The 23612-nt window shown below is 28.4% G+C and overlaps 1 protein-coding gene across 2 annotated transcripts; it reads left to right on the top strand.

The window, feature by feature from the left end:
* The first annotated feature begins 343 nt into the window (after positions 1-343).
* Positions 344-21830, top strand: LOC142333823 (uncharacterized). 2 transcript variants are annotated; one of them, XM_075381367.1, is made up of 6 exons: positions 344-441; positions 3126-3278; positions 5410-5538; positions 9554-9682; positions 15452-15580; positions 19993-21830. In XM_075381367.1, exons 2-6 carry the CDS (start codon positions 3129-3131, stop codon positions 21025-21027), a joined length of 1572 nt encoding a protein of 523 aa, XP_075237482.1. In that variant the 5' UTR covers positions 344-441; positions 3126-3128; the 3' UTR covers positions 21028-21830. The 2 variants fall into 2 exon arrangements, with proteins under 2 accessions (XP_075237482.1, XP_075237483.1); XM_075381368.1 differs by lacking the exon at positions 19993-21830 and adding an exon at positions 18542-19969.
* Positions 21831-23612: the final 1782 nt, after the last annotated feature.

The following is a 23612-nucleotide window of genomic DNA, read 5'->3' as shown; positions in this document are numbered from 1 at the left end:
TGATGAACAAAAACATTATTATTAAATGCAAGCCCATATTTTTTTAATAAAGTAATAGATAACAATACCTTCTAAGAATTTTTTTTAAATTTCAGTAAGTTCAATTTTTTACATTGAACTTTTTTAAATGTTCATGAAAAAACATTTATTTATTAATTCTGATGTGCATTATCTTATATATATATATATATATATATATATATATATATATATATATATATATATATATATATATATATATAACCGAATATATGCTATATTATATATATGTATATATATACTTTTTTTCCCCCAAACTCATCGTGCATTGTAATATAAAATTTTATGTGTTGGCATCATTGATCACGGTTACTATTTCTGTGGAATCATTGTGACAAAGATATATATTTTAATTTCTTTCCTATTTTTTTCGTTGGGGTTCTCAATTGTTTATCTCACTAAGTAAGTAATTTTACACTATAATTAGAATTTAAGTTTGATTTATTTTTTGTAATGAAAAATGATAATGTGGGCGTAATCCTGTGATGTAAATATTTATTCCATGACATTGCCTCTCGTTGTTCATAATTCAAGTTCACAGAATTTTATAATTCATATTGAATTTTAATACCGATGAGAATCTCCATACCTTTAATCAGATGATGATCCTTTTGTGAATGTATCTGCCGCCTGTTTTTCAGACAATGAAGCTTCCCGCTTTCACAAGCTTCCTCGCATAATGGTCGTATCTAGTTTTGATATGTTTTGTATTTATTGTGGAACATCGGTTTTTTTTGTAACTTTAATGGCACTCTCAATAATATGGCTTTGAATTAACATCAAGTGCACGAACTTGCTTTAACTAGATGTCAAGTCAAACCAACCATTTGGTTGTCTGTATTGCAGCAACATTCAGCTTTCTTAGAAGAGAGTGATGCTCATTTCTGCAATTACTTTACCACACAACTGGTCTGTCACAGTTTTTAACCCTTTGAGGTTCGGACATTTTTTGGAGATTGTTTAAAAAAAATATTACATGCTTATATTATTATTGGTAAAAAAACTGTACAGTGCCTTAAACTTGAAAATTTCATGATTTTTGCCTAGATTGATAAATTTTAGTAAAATCTGTAAAATTATGTTTTTGTTTTAAGTTTAAAATTATGTATTATAGCAAACATCAGAAACAATGATAAACTTACAGTGTTCTTGCTTATCTATATACTATACCACAGGCCAATAAGTACAGTATTGTAATATAAATGAAATAAAGTTTCTTTTTCATTCTGAACAAACTATGATTTCACAGCCAACTCAATACAATAACAATTGTTTGTTTGTTATATTACTTAACAAACATGATTAAATGTTCTATAAAAATAAGAGCATAAACAATTGTTAAGTTCAAAGTAATTATTTTTGTTTACCATCTGAATATTAATTGGGTTGTTATGTTTGACTTTGAACAATAAAAAATGTAACCTCTATCAAGTGGACTGTCCTGACACTCAAACATGTGATCAGTACAAACATCATTTTGATACTGATGAAATTTCATCTGTTCATCTTACTCGCTCAAAATGAGATTGACAAAAAATCAGCTGTTGGTCTTTTAGCATAAACTGAACCTGATGAAAAACTGTCAAGTGGTCTTTTAAAGAATTTAGGAGAGTTCCACTAGTTGATCTTGAAGTCACTTTGTCACTAACATAGTTTACATCACTGTTTGCCTCAATTTTCTACTGTTTGTTAAAACAAACAGAAATAATTTCAAATATCTGAAAACTCCTTTTTACCAAATTAAAATGGTTCTTTATTGCCTGACTGTGCTCTAGATGGAATAATTAAGGCAAATCTTGAGTCTGGTATGTGTGCCTGAAGCTAAATAATTTAAGTTTCTACCATTTCCCTGTAATGCCCACCGGGAGATTAGAGTTAAGTTTCCAGATTTACAACCAAATTTAAGTAATGGTTTACAGTTGTCAAAACTATATTTTTGTAAAACTATCTTTGCATGGTCATATCTATTGCATAACTTGTCTATCTGTATAAATTTTTTCGTTGAAGTAATCTTTATCAGAAGATAATTGTCCACTTCATGTGATTATAATTCAAATTCAGAATTTATAACTTTGTTATTATGCTCATGATCTTTGAAGAAGGACTTAAGACTTATCAACATGAAAAACACCACAATTTCTTAATATGATGCATGCAAGGATCATCATTCTTGCTTTCTTCTAGAACACACTGTTATAAGAAGTACGTTAAGTATTTATACCAATACTTTGAAGCTTGTGTAAGGCCGTAACAACGTTTTCATAGTTTCCATACATTTTTTCAATCTCATATCCTTGAGGTTATCGCTTGAGTACATTCTTGTTTAGTTGTCCATTGAGGAACGATGTCTTTACATGAAACAGTGTTATGTTCCATCCTTTTTCCAAGGAGTAAATGAAAATTCGCTGGATGTTGGCTATAGCCCTTATCAATGAGTCTTGCTTTATAATTAATTATGTCATCCAAATCAGTTTTGACAGTAAACACCTATCCACCCTTGGCAATCTGGACATTTCTTCGGTAGCTGCCATGTTTGATTCTGATTAAAAGAATTTATTTCTTTACTTATCGCTTCATTTCATTCAGATACTTTGACACTCTATATGGCCTCTTTATAATTAGAAAGTGTTTCTTGAAAAAGAGAAACGGCGCCCTTTTTTATAACTGGAAGGTTTTGGTAGCTATCCTTGTTATTATCTGTTGCTACTGCATGTGAAATCAAATTTTCAGCTGTTGTTTCTTCTTTAGAAATCAAATTATTTCCTAGTCATTTTGGGTTTTTCAGTAACATCTTTACTCTGTATAAGAATCAGTGAGCCACAAGCTGTGTCACATGGCCTCATAGATAGATTTAAGGTGAGCTGCACGTGGTAATCATTATGTTAATATTATTTCGCTGTTCTTATTCTTTTCATTAAGAACACTTGCTTCTATATCAAATATAACGTCATTTAAGCCACCATAAAACAAGAACAGTCATTCACTAATTACAAGAGATGTTTTTTATAACAGTATTTATAAATTATATTTTTGTTATGGATATATTTTTAATTTTTATTTGTTTTCTTTTTTCTTTTTTTTTACAGATAATGACTGCGCCTGCAAATAATACTTTTATTAATGAAGCTCTGCCTCTTTATAAAGATATTAAATTTGAGACTGAACAAGAAAATGTAGCAGAAATGACATGCTTTTTTTTACCACCCCACGTGACTGAAACTGATAAATCATCTGAGCATGTAAGCTTTTTTTTTTTATGTTTGGCCATCTGAGGACTGTGAAGCAATATTTTGCATTAATTTCTCTTTCTTTATATTTTTCTCGTTTATTGTTTATCCTTCTCTGTGAAATCTTTAACATTTTTCTATAATGTAATATAGCCTTCAAATATTTTCATTTCATTTATAACCACTGAAATCTATTGTTGATTTCCGTTCTTTTTGCTGTAAATGTGGTAGAAGATCGGTTTTGTGAGCGTGAAAAAAGATTTGGCTCTTCTTTTTCAGGTGGATATTGGCATTTTCTTGGTTTCATTGTATTTGTAATTTCCATTTATATTCTTGTATTCTTATTGGTGATAGGACTTTTCTGAAGTTTTTACCTTCTTTTATTCTGTTGGACTTACGTTATCTGTTTTTAAACTGAAGATGCATCTGATGTAAACGGTACTATTTGATTATTTTAGTATCTGATTTAGGCATTTTCTGAGATATCCTTTTTGTTGAAGTAATCTTTTGTTAGTTGGTTGGCTTATTTTCATTCTCTTTTGATTGGCTTTTTATCTAAACCATTAATTTGGATTATTTCTCCCATATATTTAAATTTTTTGATGTTATTGATTTTTTCATATTTTGTTATTTAGGAACTTTAGGGAATCTTGAACGGTTATGAATTCTGTCTGATAAATGTTTTTAGCCTTAGTCTGCGATTAATTAGACTCTATTTTGAAGTCCTTTTGAAAGGATTTTGTATGTAATAGGTAAGAGGGTAATCCCTTTGTAGTTATTTACTTCTGTCTCATTTCCATATTTGTGTAGTGGATGTATTAATGCATTTTTCCAATCTTGCGGAATTTTTTTGAGTTTTCCATATCTCTTTCTTAAGTTTTTTCTTTCCTGTTTGCATGATCTTTTTGTAATTCTGCTGCAATCAAGCCATCACTTGTTACCTTGTTTATTTTCTTGATGAGTTTGTCTATTTTTATTTCCTTATGTGTTTTTGATTTGTCAGTTCATATTGCTGAATTTTGGAATTGAAATCTTACCTTAGGTTCCTCGTAGTTTAATAGTTTTTCAAAGTACTTGCTAAAATTTTGTTACTGTCTTTAGCATTTTTAACATTTAAATCTGGATCTTAATATTTAACAAAAGAAAGGTTTTTGTGATTTTCCCACGCAAAACCTTGCACATTGAAGTCGCCTAATAATAATATAACAGTCACTGCACTGTTAATGTGTGTTGTAAGTGAATTAGAGTTGCAATTTATTTTAATTTTATAAATTATACAAATTAAAAATGTTCGAGATTTATTGCTTTACATACAATTATTAACTTAATTTCACTATTAAGCATAAAGTGAAATGATTTTCAACATCATTTTGACTTAATTAACATTCATTGCAGGCTTTTTATAAAACTAATTACTAATTTTTAAAAAAGTAAATTTTGCTAAAACATTGACACATTTTGTTTTTTATCTCTTGATCCCCAAACAGTTCCCGTTTCAAATTTTCTCAACTGTTTCATAGTATAATGTCAAATAGCATAATACATATATTATTTTTAAAAATTAAAGACTGGTTTTTCTGTTATTCAAGGTCAAACATGGTGACACTTAAATCATTTATGAAAATATAGTTTTGTATATCATACGAAAGAGCATCAAATAAGCTTTAAAATGAGAACACGTTTATCATTCTACCTTAGTAAATAGAAAAGTTATGTTGTTGAATTAACACTACTACCACAAGTAAAAATTTGCCATTTTCCGGCAAATGTAAAGATCTGTAAAAACAAAACAGTTTGAGAGATCTGAAATTCAGTATTTTCTCATAACTCTATCAACAGTTAATTCATACAAAGTTTTATGAAAAAACCAGTTGCTCAAGTTGTGTGCCTTGTTGATTTAACATGGAATGACGTGTATGGTAACTGTGGCAAATATATTAGGTAATGTTTTACAACTGTTTTACTGGTTTTCCCCACACAAAACCTTGCACATTACACTCGCCTAATAATAATGTAACTGTGGCTGCACTGTTAATGTGTATGGTGAGTGAATTAGAGATACATTTCTTTTTATTTTATAAATTATACAAATAATCATAAACATATTTACTTTATAGCATTTATACTTTGTTTTTTATTACAGGAAGTAGATTTAGAACAACCGAAAGAGGAATCTCTAGATGCTATTAATGGTGATATTGAAAAAGATCCTTTAGCAATTGAAGAGACCAACGTGGTTAAATTAGAAAATTTAAAAGTTGAAAATGAAAGCGTAAGTGTATGCGATTTTGTATTCAATGGAACACCAATTACCCGGATGGACCTATGCATGGCCAAAGCTGGATAATTTAAAAAACTGCTATTATAAATACTGTACATATCATTCTAATATTTAATTGGTAATACTCTATGGAAAAAATATATAGAAAAATAAATGTATTACAGTAATATTAAAATAAAATTTTGAGTATATGTACATTGTAAGAAAAAAACCAGTAATGCGGTACAAAAAATGCAATGTGTAGAAATTTGTTTTTGTAATTAGTGTAACAAAGGCCTAAATATGTATATGTTTTTGCTAAATGAATTGAAAAAATTCATTAAAAAAATCCAGTAAAATAAAGATTTATAAAAAAAAGTCCTTTTGAAGCAATGATTTATTTGAATAGTGTTTAAATTTTTCAAATAATGTGTTTTTTTTAAATTACCTAGTCTGAATTTAAGCAGTCCAGTTAGTTAGACCAGGAAAATTGGTGCTCCACTGTTATTGTTACCTAATGTGTAAATTTTGGATTACATACAGTTTATTTTTTTTACTTTTCTCTCTCTCTCTCTCTCTCTCTCTCTCTCTCTCTGTGTGTGTGTGTGTGTGTGTATTTTTATCCCGCAGGCTGGTCTAGTGGTTATTTTGTTGTAAATCAGTTTTTAAAGCTGATGTTCAAAGTCAAAGGTTTTCAGGTTCAAACCTACTAAATTTTAGTTGCTTTTATACCGATTTAAAAACTAAAACATGCATACTGATGTGCTTTGGTGGTACCATATTTCTCGGGAATGGTAGGCCTGAGTACAAAATTACACATTGTTTACATATCATCCTCATCCAATTGGACCACGGTGACATTGCTTTGTTGTTCATTTTATTGCAACGCACACATTAAGAAAATAAAACTCATATCTGTAATAGCTTTTGTAAATTCCATAGATAGTAAATCCGTATAAACAACAAGATCCTTCATTTGCTGGCTTATTTCTGTCTTAATTCTTTGATTTTATTTTGTTTAATTTTTAGCAATTAGATAGAGATATTTAATTGTATTTTTTAAATTATTGTTTTTAATCCCTTATTTGTTCTTTATTTTAGTGCAAAACCATGTTATTATTATGCCCTTTATTTTTTCACTAAATGTTATTTTACCCATTTATTTTTTCTTTCAAATTTTTTTTTGACAATGAAATTTGCAGAAAAATTAATTTAAGTACTTTTCTAATCATTCAGTTTAATGACGAAAATTATATAATGAACTAACTGGACGTGATGTTGACTGAAATATGTGAATATAGATCTCCTATGAATGTAGAAAATGTTATTTTAACTTTCAATGGTATTGAAGAAGTCATTCGCCGAATTAATAATTCTTTGATGGGCCCAGAATATATTCATCCTCTTTTAGTGAAGAAATACTCTGCCATTTTTTGTGGTTTTTAACTAAGCTCTTCAGTCGTGTATATGTAACATATAATTAAATTAAACTAATGTAATTTATAAAAACTAGGAAACCTGGAGAACACAGATGTGTAGCTTGTCTTACTCCAGATCTAAGTTAAATTGGCTTAGAAATAAAATTATTTTTTTAACATGTGGAATTCTGTTTTTCTGTTTTCATATTGTTATTGTTACAGGTTCCATTTCCTTATAAACTGCCTCGTTCTATATTATCCTTCTGTGTAGTAGTTTTTGATTGTGCAGGTCCTTGCTATTCTTTCGAGTTTTAGAATTTTATCTATCCCTGCTGTGTGGCTTGTTTAGAATATAGTCTCACTACTTTATATTATTACAGTTGGATGACTGGTAATGGTTAAGTTTGGTGGCTATGACAGGCATTTTTTGTTGTGTGTGTTGTTAGTGAGGTTTTGTGCGTTGACAGTTTGTAGATTCTATTTCTGCATGTGGTTTTCTTGTTTAAGTTGTATGTTGTGATGATTTTTCCAAGGTACTTGAATTTTTCTACTTTTTTAATCTTGATTATTTACTGATATTTTGTTTGTAAGTGGAGAGTTAGTTAACATCAGTTTTGTTTTTTTAAAGAGATTTTTAAGCTTATTCTATGTTGTATCTTCTGCGGTGAACTTATTTATGTTTTGGCTTCTTGGATGCTATTTGACTATCCAGGAGGACTATAGTCAGTGAGGCCTAGGCAGTGTTTAGTTTTATGTTTTCTTTCTTTCTTCCGATGTTTGTGTTTTTGGTATTTATTTCACATACCACTCCTCATTGCGAATTCCAAGGTGCAGTTGAACAGTAGGGTAGTTCATCTATCTGTCTCAGCCTCGTGCGTATAATGAATGGGTCTGAAAGTTCTCTAAATTATACTTTAGATGTTATGTTTGTTATTGTTTGTTTTATCATTTTCATTAGTTTTGGATAGAGTCCTAAATGTCTCAGCATTTGTAGCAACGAGGGTCTGAATATAATCGTAGGCTTTTTTAAAGTATATAAATGTTATAGCTAGTGGTTTGCTCATTCTCTTATAATATGCCATCATTAACTTTAGTGTTATCTGTTTACAGGAGCTTCATCATGGTTTTAATATTCCCTGATAGTCGCCTAGTTCTTCTTCTTATAGGTCTTTAATTTTGTTGTATAAGATTTCTTGAGAAGATTTTGTATAATTTTTAAGTTCTGTGATGACATTTCATACGTCTTGTATTGTTCACTTTGGGAGGGGGGTTGTTTATCTTTCTGTCTTTGTTTTAATTAGTATATTTGTGTTTATTTCTTCTGTAGGATCCTTACAATTGAATAATTTATTGAATGCTTCTGCCATTATTTCTGCGTTTTCTATGTTATTGTGTGCTTTGTCTACCATTTTTATGTATTAGCATTAGTGTTGGGCAGTTTGTTCCTTTATAGTTGTTTGTAGTTGTTGTACCTTTGTAGTAGTTTTGTAATAATCTCAAGAGTTGGTTTTATGATAGTTTTCTTCTATTCAGTTTGGGAGTTCTTGTGATTGCCTATTTATTTTCCTTACTGTTTTGGAGAACAATTTTCTGGTGGTTTTCAATCGGTTTACGTTTTCTTCCATTTTGTGACTTTGGAACTTAATCATGCTCTGTGTCTTTCTTCATACACTTTATCTTATCGCATTCAGAGTTCTACCATAGATGCTTTTTATGAGGATTTTTAGGTGCCAGTTTGTTCATTATGTTTTTTAGTGTTTGAATGATTTCTTCCAGATTGTCTTAATTTTGTGTTTTTATCTCTTTCTTCTTGATACTTCTCGCTTGTCTTTCTTCTCCCTGTTTTGTTTTTTTCTTTTTTGTGTATTGAATCTTATCTTTGTTTTGATTAGTTAGTTGTTATAACAGTGTCTATTTCTCTCAGGACATTGTATGTTTCTTTATGAAATTCCTTGACTACTCCCCTGTAGTCCAATCTGGGTGTTTGCTTGTCTTAAGTTTATTCTTTTTCCTTTTAAAGTATGTCGATTTAGATATGAGGTTATATGTGTTGTAGAGTTCCACAAGTTTTTGTCCATATTTGTTGGTCCTTTTCTGTGGCGTCCACTTTTCGATGATATTTCTGTACCTTCTTTCTCTGCCCAGTTGGATATTAAAACCATCTCCTATTTGAATTTGTGTAATTTCTATTTATTTGGTTTATTGTTGGTCGAGGAGTTCCCAGAAATCTTTGACTTCTTTTTTAGATTTATCATAGTTATTTCTCTTATTTACTTGGAACATGGCATTTATTATTGATTTAGGATTACCGCAACAGTTCAACGGCTTATTTGATGAAGCAGCATAAGGTGAGTATCAGCACTTTAACATTTAAATTTGGATGTTAAAAAATTTTACAAAAGAAACATTTTAGTGGTTTTTCCATGCAAAACCTTGCACATTAAAGTCGCCTAATAATAATAATAATAATAATAATAATATAACAGTTGCTGCACTGTTAATGTGTGTTGTAAGTGAATTAGAGTTGCAGTTTATTTTGTTTCATAAATTATACCAATAATCATAAACATATTTACTTTGTAGCATTCATATTTTGTTTTTTATTACAGGAACTAGATTTAGTACAACTGAAAGAGGAACCTCTGGATATTATTAATGGTGATATTGAAAATTATTCTTTAGCAATTGAAGAGACCAATGTGGTTAAATTAGAAACTTTAAAAGTTGAAAATGAAAGGGTAAGTGTTTTAGGTTTTGTATTCAATAGAACACCAATTATCCAGATGGACCTTTGCAAGGCCAAAGCTGGATAATTGGAAAGGGTAATTTAAAAAATGGCTATTGCATACTATACGTATCATTCTAATATTTAATTGGTAACATGCTATGGGAAAAAGTATAAAGAAAAATAAATGTATTTCAGTAATATTAAAATAAAATGTTGAATAATGTACAGTGTAAGAAAAAACTGTAAAGTGGTACTAAAAAAGCAGTGTTTAGAAATTTTCTTTTATAAATAGTTTAACAAAGGCCGAAATGTACATGGTTTTGCTAAATGAATTGCAAAAAGTCAGTTAAAAATATCCAGTAAAATAAAGATTGATAAAAAAAGTCCTTTTAAGGAAAATATTTATTTGAATTGTCTTAAAATTTTTCAAGTAATGTTTTAGTTATTTTTTAAATTACCTAGTAATTTAAGCATTGTAGTTGGATTTAGTTGGACATCTAGAAAATTGGTGCCACACTGTTAACTTTTCATTATTATTACATAATAAATTTTGGGTTACATATAGTTTATTTCTTAACTTCACGTGCGTGAATGTATATATTTATCCCACCAAGCTGGTGGTCTAGTGGTCAACTCGTAAATCAGTTGTTTAACAGCTGATTTTCAAAGTCAAAGGTTCTCAGGTTTAAACCTAGTAAAGTTAGTTGCTTTTATATGGATTTAAAAACTAAACCGTGCATACTAATAATTTGCGTTGGTGGTAGGGGTTCAATTAACCATACGTCACAGGAATGGTAGGCCTGAGTGTAAAAGATTACAGATCATCCTCATCTAATTGGGCCATGGTAGAGTTGCTTTATTGTTGACTAGTCAGACAAATTGCAACATACACATTAAAAAATACGTATATATTTTTATTGGCTTTTGTAATTTTCCATAAATAATAAATTTGTATGAAAAAAATTTATAATTTATAGTTTTTTTTGCAAGATGTAATTTATTATAAAATAACTTATCTACGAGGTTTGCAAAAATATTGCATTTCCTGATGCGAAAAAAAGATTTCTTCATTTGTTGGCCTATTTCTGTCTCAATTCTTGAATATTCCTTTTATTTTTAGCAGTTAGACAGAGATTTTGAATAAATGTATTGAAATACTCTTTTTAATCTTTTATTATTTCTTTATTTAATTGGAAAATAATATTATTATGCCCTTTATTTTTTCTCTAAATCTTTATAATTTTCCTCATTTATTTTTTCTCTCATATATTTCTTTGATAAAATGAAATTTGAGAAAAATCTAATTTAAGATTCTACTTATTTACTTTTGTTATCATTCAATTTAATAAAAAATACATAATGAACTAACTAGATATGATGGTGACTGAAAGATGTGAATCTACATCTTCAATTGATAAATATCATAATATTTATCAATTGAAGATGTAGATTCACATCTTCATAGGTTTCATACCTAGAGAACCCGAACGAATGCCTGGTCTTACTCCAGATTTATCATAAATAGGCTTACAGATGAAATTATCTTTTTAACATACGGAATTCTGTTTGAAAGAAATGAATGTATCAAAGACAACAATTTATTGTTCAGTCCACACACAGCAAATTTTTAAATAAGTTATTGGGTGTTAACTAAATCAAATGCTCAGCAAAAATTAGTATAAATTGCATCAAAATAACAATCATTTAGCGCATCAAGTATCTCCCATTACACACAAGTTTGTTTGTGTAGATTTACCTTCCAAAAAAACCATCTTTAGTGAAACTATAATTTTTTTTTGCAAGGTGTAATTTATTATAAGATAACTTATCTGTGACGTTTGCAAACACATTGCATTTGCTGATAAGGTGATAATTATTGATATCTTAATGTCGCCTTTTTCAAATAATCAGCATATGTAGCAAATTTTTCAAACGCTAGGAAAAAGAAGAGTGCTTAATGAATGGTTGAGAAGAGCTTTGTTAAAAACCACAAAAATGACAGAGAATTTCTTCACTAAAAGAGGAATCATTAATTTGTCAGATGACCTCTTCAACATCATTCTCAGTTAATATAATCTTACTGCAGGGATCAGTACAGTTAAATGTAATTTAGTCTAGGAAAAATCATTGTTAGTAGACTCCCAAATTTTTTTTTAGCAAAATGTTCTTCAGTATTAGCATACTTGTTTTCCAAAAGCATATAAGGTGGACAAAACCTATTGTTGTCATTGTTTTTTTAGCAAATTTAAAAATTTTTGTAATCATTTGGTAAAGATTCCTCAACTTTAACAGTGTAGTTTAATATTAGATTTTTATGACTAAGAGTATTGCACACACTTTGTTCAGAAATAAATATTATACTTGTTATAAATAATATTTATAACAAGTAGTTTTATATTTTTTAGGGAGCTTATGGAAAATTTTGTTATTAATGATAGTGATAATAAGTACACTAGAAAAACACTATGAAAATTGCATTTCTTGTATAAGTACTTTTAGTGTATGACAATCAATTGTTGTAATTCCTCTGGAAAAATTTCTTCATCATGATGAATATCAAATTCCAATCAAGCATGGTATTTTTCTTATACTACAAAATTCCATTTCCATGTTCAGTGTAAAAACTTCAAGATTTTTTGGCAATATAAAAAAAAAAATATATATATATTATTTGAAATCAAATTCCTTTGGTAGATTTTGTGTAAAATTTATATTTTTATAATCAGGCATGTACTTACCTGGTATAAGATAAGAATTCAAAATAATATGGGTCCTTCCATGTTGAATCAACTTGGTGCGACCACCGAATGGGATGTTCATGAAATTTTGTGTGAATAACCTTTTGATATAGTTGTGAGAAAATACTAAATTTCAGATCTCTATTATTAACCATTTTGTTTTTAGAGCCCTTCAAATTTGCTGAAAAATGGTTTGTAATCAAATCATCAGTTTAGTCATAATCTATGTCCATTTTTTTAATGTAAACAATATTAAATATGACCTAAAATATTTTATTTATTTTAACAATTTATTTGTGGAATAACATCATGTAAGAAAGGATGAATACTGTATAGATGTACCTGCTATGAAGTCAAGATATTCAGTGTTCATTTATTGATTGCTAAGTGTTGTGTGGTTAATTACAGGTTTTTATTTTTAACCTTTTCCCATCACAGTGATCCACGGTTGATTAGTGCTCCGCGAAAATATGTTGGTCTCTGATTGCCTCCCTTCATATTCTTATGCTACCATCTTGTGAAAAAAATTTCAAAACATTACAGTATATTAAAGAGATTTAACAGATTCTGACAAAAAAATAACCGTTACGATTGATATTTTTTATGCTGTAACAAAAAAAAATTGAAACTACAAAAATTACGATAATTTATGTGCAGAATTTTTTTTACACATTTCTACCATGTTTTTTATTAGTGAATTTTTTTTTTTGCTTTGTGTTTATGAAACATAGTTTCCTGATTTTAAAAATAATAATTTTCAAGAAAATTGGTTGAAAATTGGGCAAAATATGATGAAAAACCCGTGTCATAAATCACAGATTAGTAACATATGTTAGTATAAGTGAACGTAGATTCAGAAAACTACGTTTTATAAAAATTCCCACCACTCAAAAGGCTATTCATATTGACAAAAAACCATTTTTACTGTAAACTCTTATTCATTACGAATCGTTATGTGTTACATGTTTACCGATATCATTTGTCAGAACAGATATTTATAGACCTCAAGTAAAAGTAATGTATTTATGACCACAAATTCCTTTTTTTTGTGTGTGCCATATATCATAATTTATTATGTGTTTCAATACCTCGATATGTTGCTACTAAGATAAGGTATTTTTTTAAATAATAAATAAATCCATAATCCTCATAGCAATTATAATACACAAGTCACACACACACACACACTCAAGCACATTTCTGAGAAAAAAATGGTCGTATTCTTTCTAGTCTAAAAACATTTTACATCGTATAAACGTCGTTCAAATTGTGAAATAAAACTGATTCCTTTGTGAATATAAAAAAATAACCTACTTAGATGCCATATAAAATGATTTTGTAACAGCGTTTTAAAACTGACGCCGTACATAACTAGTACCAAGGCTACATTATCTTTTGAAGTGTGGCAACTTTTTACAATAATAAATTAATCCATTTCAAGAAGTAAGTCATTATAATGTTACTAAAAATTGAAGAGAAGTTTTAGGTTGAATGTCAGAATAAAATCCAAGTTTAGAAAGTGATTGGTAGATTTGTGATAAGTGTCAGAGAAAACTTGCCTCGGTTAGTAATAAAGCTTCAGAAGAAGAAGAAGCAGCAGATGATAGTGAAGAAGCCCTTTATGATGAAGCGAATTATGCATTAGACAGGCTCATTGAGAGTCTAGTGAGTATTGGGGAATCAGCTGTAAAATCTAAAAGGTTGCAAGAGAAAACATCCTATCAAAAAGATTGCAAAAATTGAGTGATCAATTTTGGAAAAAATATTTAATGTAGCTACTAAAAACTTTGAAACTTCATTTCAAGTTGAACCTGATATCGAAATCTTTGAAGAGTTGAAAGAAAAATTTAATTGTACAACAGATAGAAGTCTTAAAATCAAAATATCGTACACGAAGTCAGATCATTAAAAAAAGTGCAAGATGAATTCCCAGCAACAACAAATTTCATAATACAATAGGCAAAACCACTAATTAAAAAACAAGGGATATTGTCATTATCGAACTCTAAATGTGCAAGATTTTAAGACTGTCAAAATGTACAAATCACAAATGTAACTAATTATTTAAAGATGTGCTTTATTATATTTTAATTATTAGTCGTACAGTTATTATTTGTATTATTGTATCTCTTCTATTAGAAGAGATAAGTCTTGAGAATAATATTGTATACATAATTATGTTTTATACTTGTGTTTTTATGATCAATTAAAAATGTTTGAATTTTATAGTTTTACTTACAATTATTAACTTAATTTCACTATTAAGTATTAAGTAAATGATTTTCAATAACATTTTGACGTAATTAACATTTATTGCAGTCTTGTGATAAAACTAATTACCATTTTTTAAAAAAGTAAATTTTGCTAAAACATTGACACATTTTTTTTTTTATCCTGATCCCACAGCAGTCCCTGTTTCATGTTTTCTCAACTGCTTCATAATATAATGTCAAATAACATATATATATTTAAAAAATTAAAGACTGGATTTTCTGAAATTCAAGGTCAAACATTGGTGACGCTTAAATCATAATTTATGAAAATATAGATTTGTATATCATACGAAAGAGCATCAACTAAGCTTTAAAATGAGAGCAAGTCTATCATTCTACCTTAGCAAATAGCAAAGTTATGTTGTTACTATACCACGAGTCAAAATTTGCCATTTTCCGGCAAATCTGAAGCTCTGTAAAAACGAAACAGTTTATGAGAGATCTGAAATTCAATATTTTCTCATAACTCTATCAGCAGTTAATTCATACCAAATTTTCTGAAAAAACCTATTGCTCAAGTTGTGTGCTTTGTTGATTTAACATGGAATGACGTTTGTGGAAACTGTGGTAAATATATTAGGGAAGTGTTTTACTGGTTTTCCCACACAAAACCTTGCACATTAAACTCTCCTAATAATAATAATTTAACTGTGGTTGCACCGTTAATGTGTATGGTGAGTGAATTAGTGATACATTTATTTTTATTTTATAAATTATAGAAATAATAATATAAATAAAAATAATAAATAGAAGTAATTTTTATTACAGCAAGTAGATTTTGTACAACGGAAAGAGGAACCGCTGGATATTATTAATGGTGATGTTGAAAACGATCCGTTAGCAATTGAAGAGACTGACTTGGTTAAATCGGAAAATTTAACAGTTGAAAATGAAAGGGTAAGGGTATTAGATTTTATATTCAGTGGAACACCAGTTACCTAGATCGACGTTTGCAAGGCCAAAGCTTGATAATTAGAAAGGGTAATTTAAAAAACTGCTATTATACATACTGTACGTATCATTCTAATATTTTATAGGTAATATGCTACGGAAAAAGTATAAAGAAAAATAAATGTATTTTAGTTAAATAATAATGAATATATATACAGTATAAGAAAATACTGTAAAGTGGTACGAAAAAAAGCAATGTGTAGACATTTTTTTTTAATGATTATTATGATTACGAAGACCTAGATATACGTATTATTTTTGCTAAATGAATTACAAAAATTCAGTTAAAAAATTCAGTAAAATAAAAATTGATAAAAAAAAGTCCTTTTGAAGAAAATAATTGTTTGAATAGTCTTTAAATTTTTCAAATAATGTATTAATTTTTTTTTAATTACATAGTCTGTAATTTAAGCAGTGTAGTTAGTTGGATATCTGGAAAATTGGTGTTCCACGTGTTAACTTTTCATTATGTAAATTTTGGATTACATACAGTACCTCAACTTGTGTGTGGGTGTGTGTATATATATATATATATATATATATTTTTTTTTTTTGCCCACCAAGCTGATTAAGTCGTTGGAAATCAGTTGTTTTTAACAATTGAAAATTGTTTAAAACAATTTTCTTCTTTTTTGGCCTATTTTTTCTTTTAATTCTTGGATTATTCATGCAACCTTGTTTTATGCCTTTTTCTAACTGAATTGTGTATGCTGCTCTTAGCTGGCATTCTATTATTCAGAAATTTTTTAGCGAATATTTGATATGTTCCTGGAAAGGATTTAAGAACAGTGATTAGCTTCCAAAATAGTAACCCATTCCTTGAGCTATTAAGGCGTCAGAAAAGCACAACTTAAGGAACAAAACTTATTGGAGTGAACCATGAATAGTTTACAACTGACAGCAGTAGATTAGAGTAGTAACATTCACAACCAATAATGATGTTAATAGAAGTGTTAAAGGTAACGTTCAAATAACTGCAATTCAAGCTCTCTCAGTTCAGTTTTATGTTTCTCACCCTATATGTGTATATAATACATATTAGCGCTTTTGCAGTATGCACTTCATCAGACATATTAAAAACCTTTTAAAAGAATGTAAAACTTTATTAAAACACATTAAATACATTGATGAAAAGTTGTGTACCACAGTAGTGCTAATTTATAAGAATTAAAAAAATATCATGCAGTATGGGTGTTTTTATTTTAGTTATTATAAATGTATTATCATTGTATTATTTATATCTTATAAGATATTATATTTATTATATATTATATTAATTTTAATATATAATTATATATTATAGATAATATTTTCTTTGTTTTGTTTTATATATATATACACACACTTTATAATCTACAGGATGTCCAGACTAAAAGTATCCAAAAGTACATCTTAATAACTTACTTCTTTTTTTTTTACTAAACTTAGCAACTCGTCATGTTTTAATGTAGGTTAGTCAACTTCAGTGTATGCACTTTTTTTAGCTGGTCAGATGCCTAGACAATAATCTAACTCTTGCTAGTTGTTTAGGTTGTTTCCCCAAGCAAAAACATCCAGAGAAGTGGTATCTGAGAGATATAGGTAGCCATGGAGTTGGACTTCCTCGTCTGATCCAATATCTGGAGAAGTGTTTTCCAGGAACATGCTAACGTCTTCATAAAAGTGTAATGGAGCACCATTTTGTTGAAAACTGTATCCTCCAGGAATGTGAGGAACAGCAAATTTTGAAAAATGTTGACATATGTGTGCCCTGTCACAGTGAACTCTATGAAAAAAAAAACAGTTCTATAACATCATTTTTTCTCGTCATAGCCGACACTTACTTTGAGTATGTTCCTTTCATTCTTGGTTACTGTATGGAGTTTTCGGTACAAGAAATTTGACATTGTCTTTAATTATCCCAAATGTATGAAAAGTATCCTCATCACTAAATAAAATATTATTAAGATTGTTTTCAATGTGGTGATTATCTCTGCAGCAAACTGATATCATTGGCGGCAGTCATTTGGTTTAATGTGAAGAAAGAAGCAGTTGTAATGTATTTTTGCAAATGGAGCGCTTATGACCGATGTCGTGAACAGTTGAAAAAGGAGGAATCTTCAGTCCATAACTAGATCATGTAATAGACTTATCTGGCAGTGAATGTATCGCTTACTTTAAGCACAGTCTCTTTAACTAACTGAAACCTTCTGATGATTTCCAGTTTGTGAAACCCATCTTCTAGTCTCCAATTCATATTCTTGGAATACAATAGATTTGGATGTAGGAGAATTGACATTCAATTCAGTTCATACAAGCCGTTGAACATACATAACTGATTGAAAGCAAAGCATAAACTGAATGTTTTTTGTGGGGGGGGTCTGCATCTTGGTGGACCACAATTGTGTTCAATTCGATTTGTCTGCACATGCATATTCTGGTGACTCTGAGAATATACTGAACAAATCTTTGAGATATATTCTGTCGTTTGAGCCTACATTTAAGAGATAACAGTGACTGTTTTCTTGTAGGCCATTAGTTTTGGATGCTTTCAGCCCAGACTTCCTGTATATAAAATGTATGGGTTTGTAGGTCTGATCAGCATGTATATAGATAAAATGTGTTATAAATTTGCTAAGTAGTTAGTTTTGTTGGTTTTCCTAAAACATGCTTATGATAATAAAATTTCAGCCAATGTGTAAATATACTGCAAGAGAAGCAAAGTTCTTTATTATAATAAAGTTAACTCATTGATGATTAATTAATATCCAAAATCACTTTCATTATGAATATATCTTTAAAATATTCAATTTTTTTATACGTGTTTAGTGACTTTTTACAAGATATAATACTTAATGTTATTGTAATTCAAATAGTTTTACGTTATTCATAATTACCTTTGAATTATTAGTTATTTTTAATTTACAGGTTATTATTGATAAATGAACCTACAAGGGAAGTTCCAAGAGTCGCATTACTCATAAGAGATGTGTAAATAATTCAGCATATGATGGAATTATAAAAGAAAAATCCAATGAATAATAATCAAAGTTATAATTTAAAATCACATTTAAATCTTCATACAAGAATGAAAAATTATGATTGTAATTTCTGCCAAAAACGTTTTACTGATATTTCTTATTTAAAGATGCATGTTAATTTACATACCAAGGAGAAAAATTATGTATGTAAATTTTGTCAAAAGTCATTAAATTTTGGAAGCAGTTTAACGAGGCATCTTAAAAAACATACAAATAAGAAAAATTATATTTGTAACTTTTGTCATAAGTCATTAAATTTTGAGTGCTGTTTAAAGATCCATCTTGCTACTCGTATGAAGGAGAAAAATTATATATGTAAAATTTTGTCAAAAGTCATTTAATAACAAAAGCAATTTAACAACACATCTTAATATTCATAAAAACGAGAGAAATTATGTTTGTAACTTTTGTCAAAAGTCATTTAATTGTAAAAGCTATTTAAAGAGACATCTTAATATTCATACAAAAAAGAAAAATTATGTTTGTATCTTTTCTCAGAAGTCTTTTAATCAAAGTTCCAATTTAAAATCACATTTAAATATTCATACTAAGGAGAAAAATTATATTTGTAACTTTTGTCAAAAGTCATTTAATGATAAAAGCTCTTTAAACAAAGCTTCCAGTCTCTCTGGAAGTCATATGTTTGGAATATGATGTCTTGGATGTAGGAGAATTGATATTTAATTCAGTTTGTACAAGCTGTTGAACATGCATAACTAATTGATACTAACCAAAGCATGCATTAAAGTTGCAAAACATGCACCAAAGCATGTATCTTGACAGTTGCATTGGAGTCTGCTTGTCTGCATTTGTGTGTTCTGCTGAATCTGAGAGTATACTGAACAAATCTTGGAGATATATCCTGTCATTTGAGATTATGTTGTAAGAGATTTCAAGGACTGGTTTCCTAAATAGAATAGGGCCATTAGTTTTAGATACCTTCACCCGAGACATCGTGTATATAAAATGTGTGGGTTTGTCGATGTGATCAATATGAATGTAGAAGTAATAAATATAATAAATATATTGACCTGTTATAAATTTGCTAAATAGTTAGTTTTGTTGGTTTTCCTAAAACATGCATTTCATAATAAAGTTTCACTCAAGAGTATAAACATACTATAAAATAAGTAAAGTTTCTTATTATACTAAAGTTAACTCGATGATTAATTAATATTCAATACCATGTTGATTATGAATATATGTTTAAATTATTCAATTTTTTATACATATTTTGTGGCTTTTTGAAAGATAACACTAATGTTATTATAATGTTATTGTAATTAAAATAATTTTTTTTAAATTCATAATTATAACAAAAAATAACTTAATTTGCAGGTTGCTATGGATAAAGGAACCATCAAGGGAAATACCAAGAATTTTATTACTTATAAGAGCATAAATAATTCTTTAAATGATGGAATTATAAGTGAAAACTCCATTGAATGTAATTGTGCTTATGGTGATGTAACGATAGAAAATTTAATAGAGAATATTAGTAGTGAAAACAAGTTGCTCGAGCAAAAAGGAAAAGAATTGGTTTGTGAATATTGCGATGAAAGATTCAGATGTAACTGTTATTTAAAGAGACACATTAACATTCATACTAAACAGAAAAAAAATAATAGTAACTTTTGTCAAAAGTCATTTAATTTTGAAAATGTTTTAAAGCGACATCTTCATAATATTAATACAACAGAGGAAAATTATGCTTGTAACTTTTGTCAAAAGTCATTTAATCAGAAAAGCAGCTTAAAAAGACATATCAATATTCATACAAAAGAGAAAAATTATATTTGTAACTTTTGTCAAAAGTCATTAAATGATAAAAGTGCTTTAAACAAACATACTAATATTCATACCAAAGAGAAAAATTATATTTGTAACTTTTGTCAGAAGTCATTTAATCAGAAAAGCTGTTTAAACAGACATCTTAATATTCATACAAAAGAGAAAAATTATATTTGTAACTTTTGTCAGAAGTGTTTTTATCAAAGTTCGAATTTAAAATCACATTTAAATATTCATACTAAGGAGAAAAATTATATTTGTAACGTTTGTTATAAGTCATTTAATGATAAAAGCTCTTTAAACAAACATATTAATATTCATACTAAGGAGAAAAATTATATTTGTAACTTTTGTCAGAAGTGTTTTTATCAAAGTTCGAATTTAAAATCACATTTAAATATTCATACTAAGGAGAAAAATTATATTTGTAACGTTTGTCATAAGTCATTTAATGATAAAAGCTCTTTAAACAAACATATTAATATTCATACTAAGGAGAAAAATTATATTTGTAACTTTTGTCAGAAGTCTTTTCATCATAGATCTTCTTTAAAATCACATTTAATTATTCATACTACATAGAAAAATTATATTTGTAACTTTTGTCAGAAGTCTTTTCATCATAGTTCTGCTTTAAAATCACATTTAAATATTCATACTAAGGAGAAAAATTATATTTGTAACGTTTGTCATAAGTCATTTAATGATAAAAGCTCTTTAAACAAACATATTAATATTCATACTAAAGAGAAAAATTATATTTGTAACTTTTGTCAGAAGTCATTTAATCAGAACATTTCATACTTTTCTCAATGGTCATCTTGACTCGAGCGCTTCTCGAGGCGAAGAAATCTAGCTGAGGCGCCATCCAGTGTTTCTTCAAAATAATGTATGTTTTCCTTTGATGGAAGATGAACTATGTAGCGTCCTTCTTCATCTCTAGTAGTATTATGACAAAAATGATCCTTGCAGTTTTTCTTGTTATTTGTTTGCAGCTGAATCTCTTCCAACTCCCAAAAGCGTAGAATTTGGTCACCTAACCCACCATCAATAAGCAGAAAATTTTGTTGTGCATTGGATGATGCATTATAATCGGGATCTTGGAATAGGTCCCGACAAAATCCAGCCAAGTTCGGTATTGACCAGAGTAGGGTGACCAGGTTTAATAATTTTGTCTGCTGGCAACAATAAACTAAAATACAGTTCAGCACCAATTAATAGATAAATTCTACCAGGTATATTAAACGCTGGATCAGCTAGCATGATATTCGAATTAACATTGTTAAATATTACAATAAATGTTTATTGAAAAACAAGCAGTAAAAAGAATAAGATACCTATCTAATCTGTATTAATTTGATGGAAATAAAATAAATATCAATGTGTTTTTTGTTTTTTATTCATAAATTTCACCCACAACATGCTGTTTTGTGCTGTGGTCCTCTACTAAAAATAAGTAATGATATAGTTAATTTTCATAATTGTAAGTTTTTAAACCCGTTTACATTAATTATTTACAGTTGTAAAGTATGTAAATGATCAAAGAACATTCCAAGATTATAATAATAATAATCTAAACTGTGATTGTGGATAAAAAAGAATTAAAATGTATGTGTATAAAAAAAAGATTATGAATTTGTGTGAATATATAATGTAAGTATAGTATTTTAATTTAATCTATCTTCTTTATTAGGTTTTTATAAGTTCCAGAATAATATTGTTTTTTTAATACATTTATAACACTCACTTGACTTGTTTTCCGTGTACATTTAAAAAAAATGTTGGCAGATTAAAATTGTTTCTACATCTTGTAAGAAACGAGAGAATGACATGGTTGTGCGTCCTTTGTAACTGAACTGTTATATTACTATACTGGCTATATTACTCAATTTAACAATGTAGATCAAATAAGAGAAATAATTTGGTAGGTCTATAATAATTAGGATTGGTTTTTGTGAATAAAGAAATACTATTTTGGACCGTTGTCCTTTACTAAAAGTGGTCTAGATAATATAAAACTATAAATAACTTTTAAGATGTTATGTTTATAGTTAATTTTTAGACCTAACCTTTTGGTGTACCTTTTATCTGAAATTTTTTTATTGTTAAAATATTTTTTGTGCTCATTAACAAAGTTTGTTTTATTATTCGTAAGGTATACTGATTATTGCCGCTGAATATCAATAATGATTTACCCATCCTAGCTATCTATTTTAATGGTTTACTTAAAGTGGTTAATACTTGTATTTAAAGAAATGCATGAACATTACCTCCTCACACAAAAAATGTAAATGTTAAATGTAAGCCTCATAAGATTTTGTTTATTAACTCAAATTTGTAATAATGCTAATGGCATGACAGAACTAAAGTTATTAATAATTGAGTTTCAGATTAATTTAATTTTTCTTCTAAGTCATGTGTAGCTCCTTCCTGGAGTAAATAAGAATGAAACGGTAATTAGCTGCATAGGGCATTTTGGAAGAAAGAGTCATTAGTCTGAAACTGGTTGTCAAACTTTATTTTACGCTGGTTCTCAACATATTTAGAGAATTATTTAAACTAGAATTCAGATTTTTAAAGGAAGAAAAAATGGAAGAGGTTAATGAATCAGTTTTTCTTCGAGGGAAATAATTAAAACAAATTTTAACTTTTCCCTTTTACGAAACAATTCAAAATTTATTTTTATTTGTGATTATAGCTCAAGTAATGTCACTTCAACACTTCTCCAAAATTTTACTTATCTTTTGATCTCAATGTTTTTAATAAATACCTCAATGTTAATTAATTCTTAACATTATATCTTATCATATTCTTTATATATCATTCTTTCCATTACTAAATTATAATTGACTAAGTGATGGGAGGGAGGTTGGGTGGGTAAGATGATACCCTACCACAATTCCTTACAGTTTGATGGTTTCACAACATAGTGCAGAGTAAGATCCTGGAAATTGAAGATTATAAAGTAAATGCTAATTGCCAAATTATGAAGGGCTTAACAGATCCCAGTCAAACCCCTGGCCAGCCTTGTACAGTAAAAATATTCATGATTTTATTTTTTTTTATATTTTCTTTTAAACCATTGATTCTGAAACTTTTTCACCCACCATCCACATTTAGAATCAAAACTTTTCTAATGCCACCAAAATTTTAAATTTAGTATCCGT

Source organism: Lycorma delicatula, chromosome 13 (genome assembly GCF_047948215.1).
Source record: "Lycorma delicatula isolate Av1 chromosome 13, ASM4794821v1, whole genome shotgun sequence".
In the NCBI taxonomy this organism is placed as follows: domain Eukaryota; kingdom Metazoa; phylum Arthropoda; class Insecta; order Hemiptera; family Fulgoridae; genus Lycorma; species Lycorma delicatula.
The sequence above is the reverse complement of the archived record's forward strand: the minus strand, read 5'-3'. Positions and strand labels throughout refer to the sequence as shown.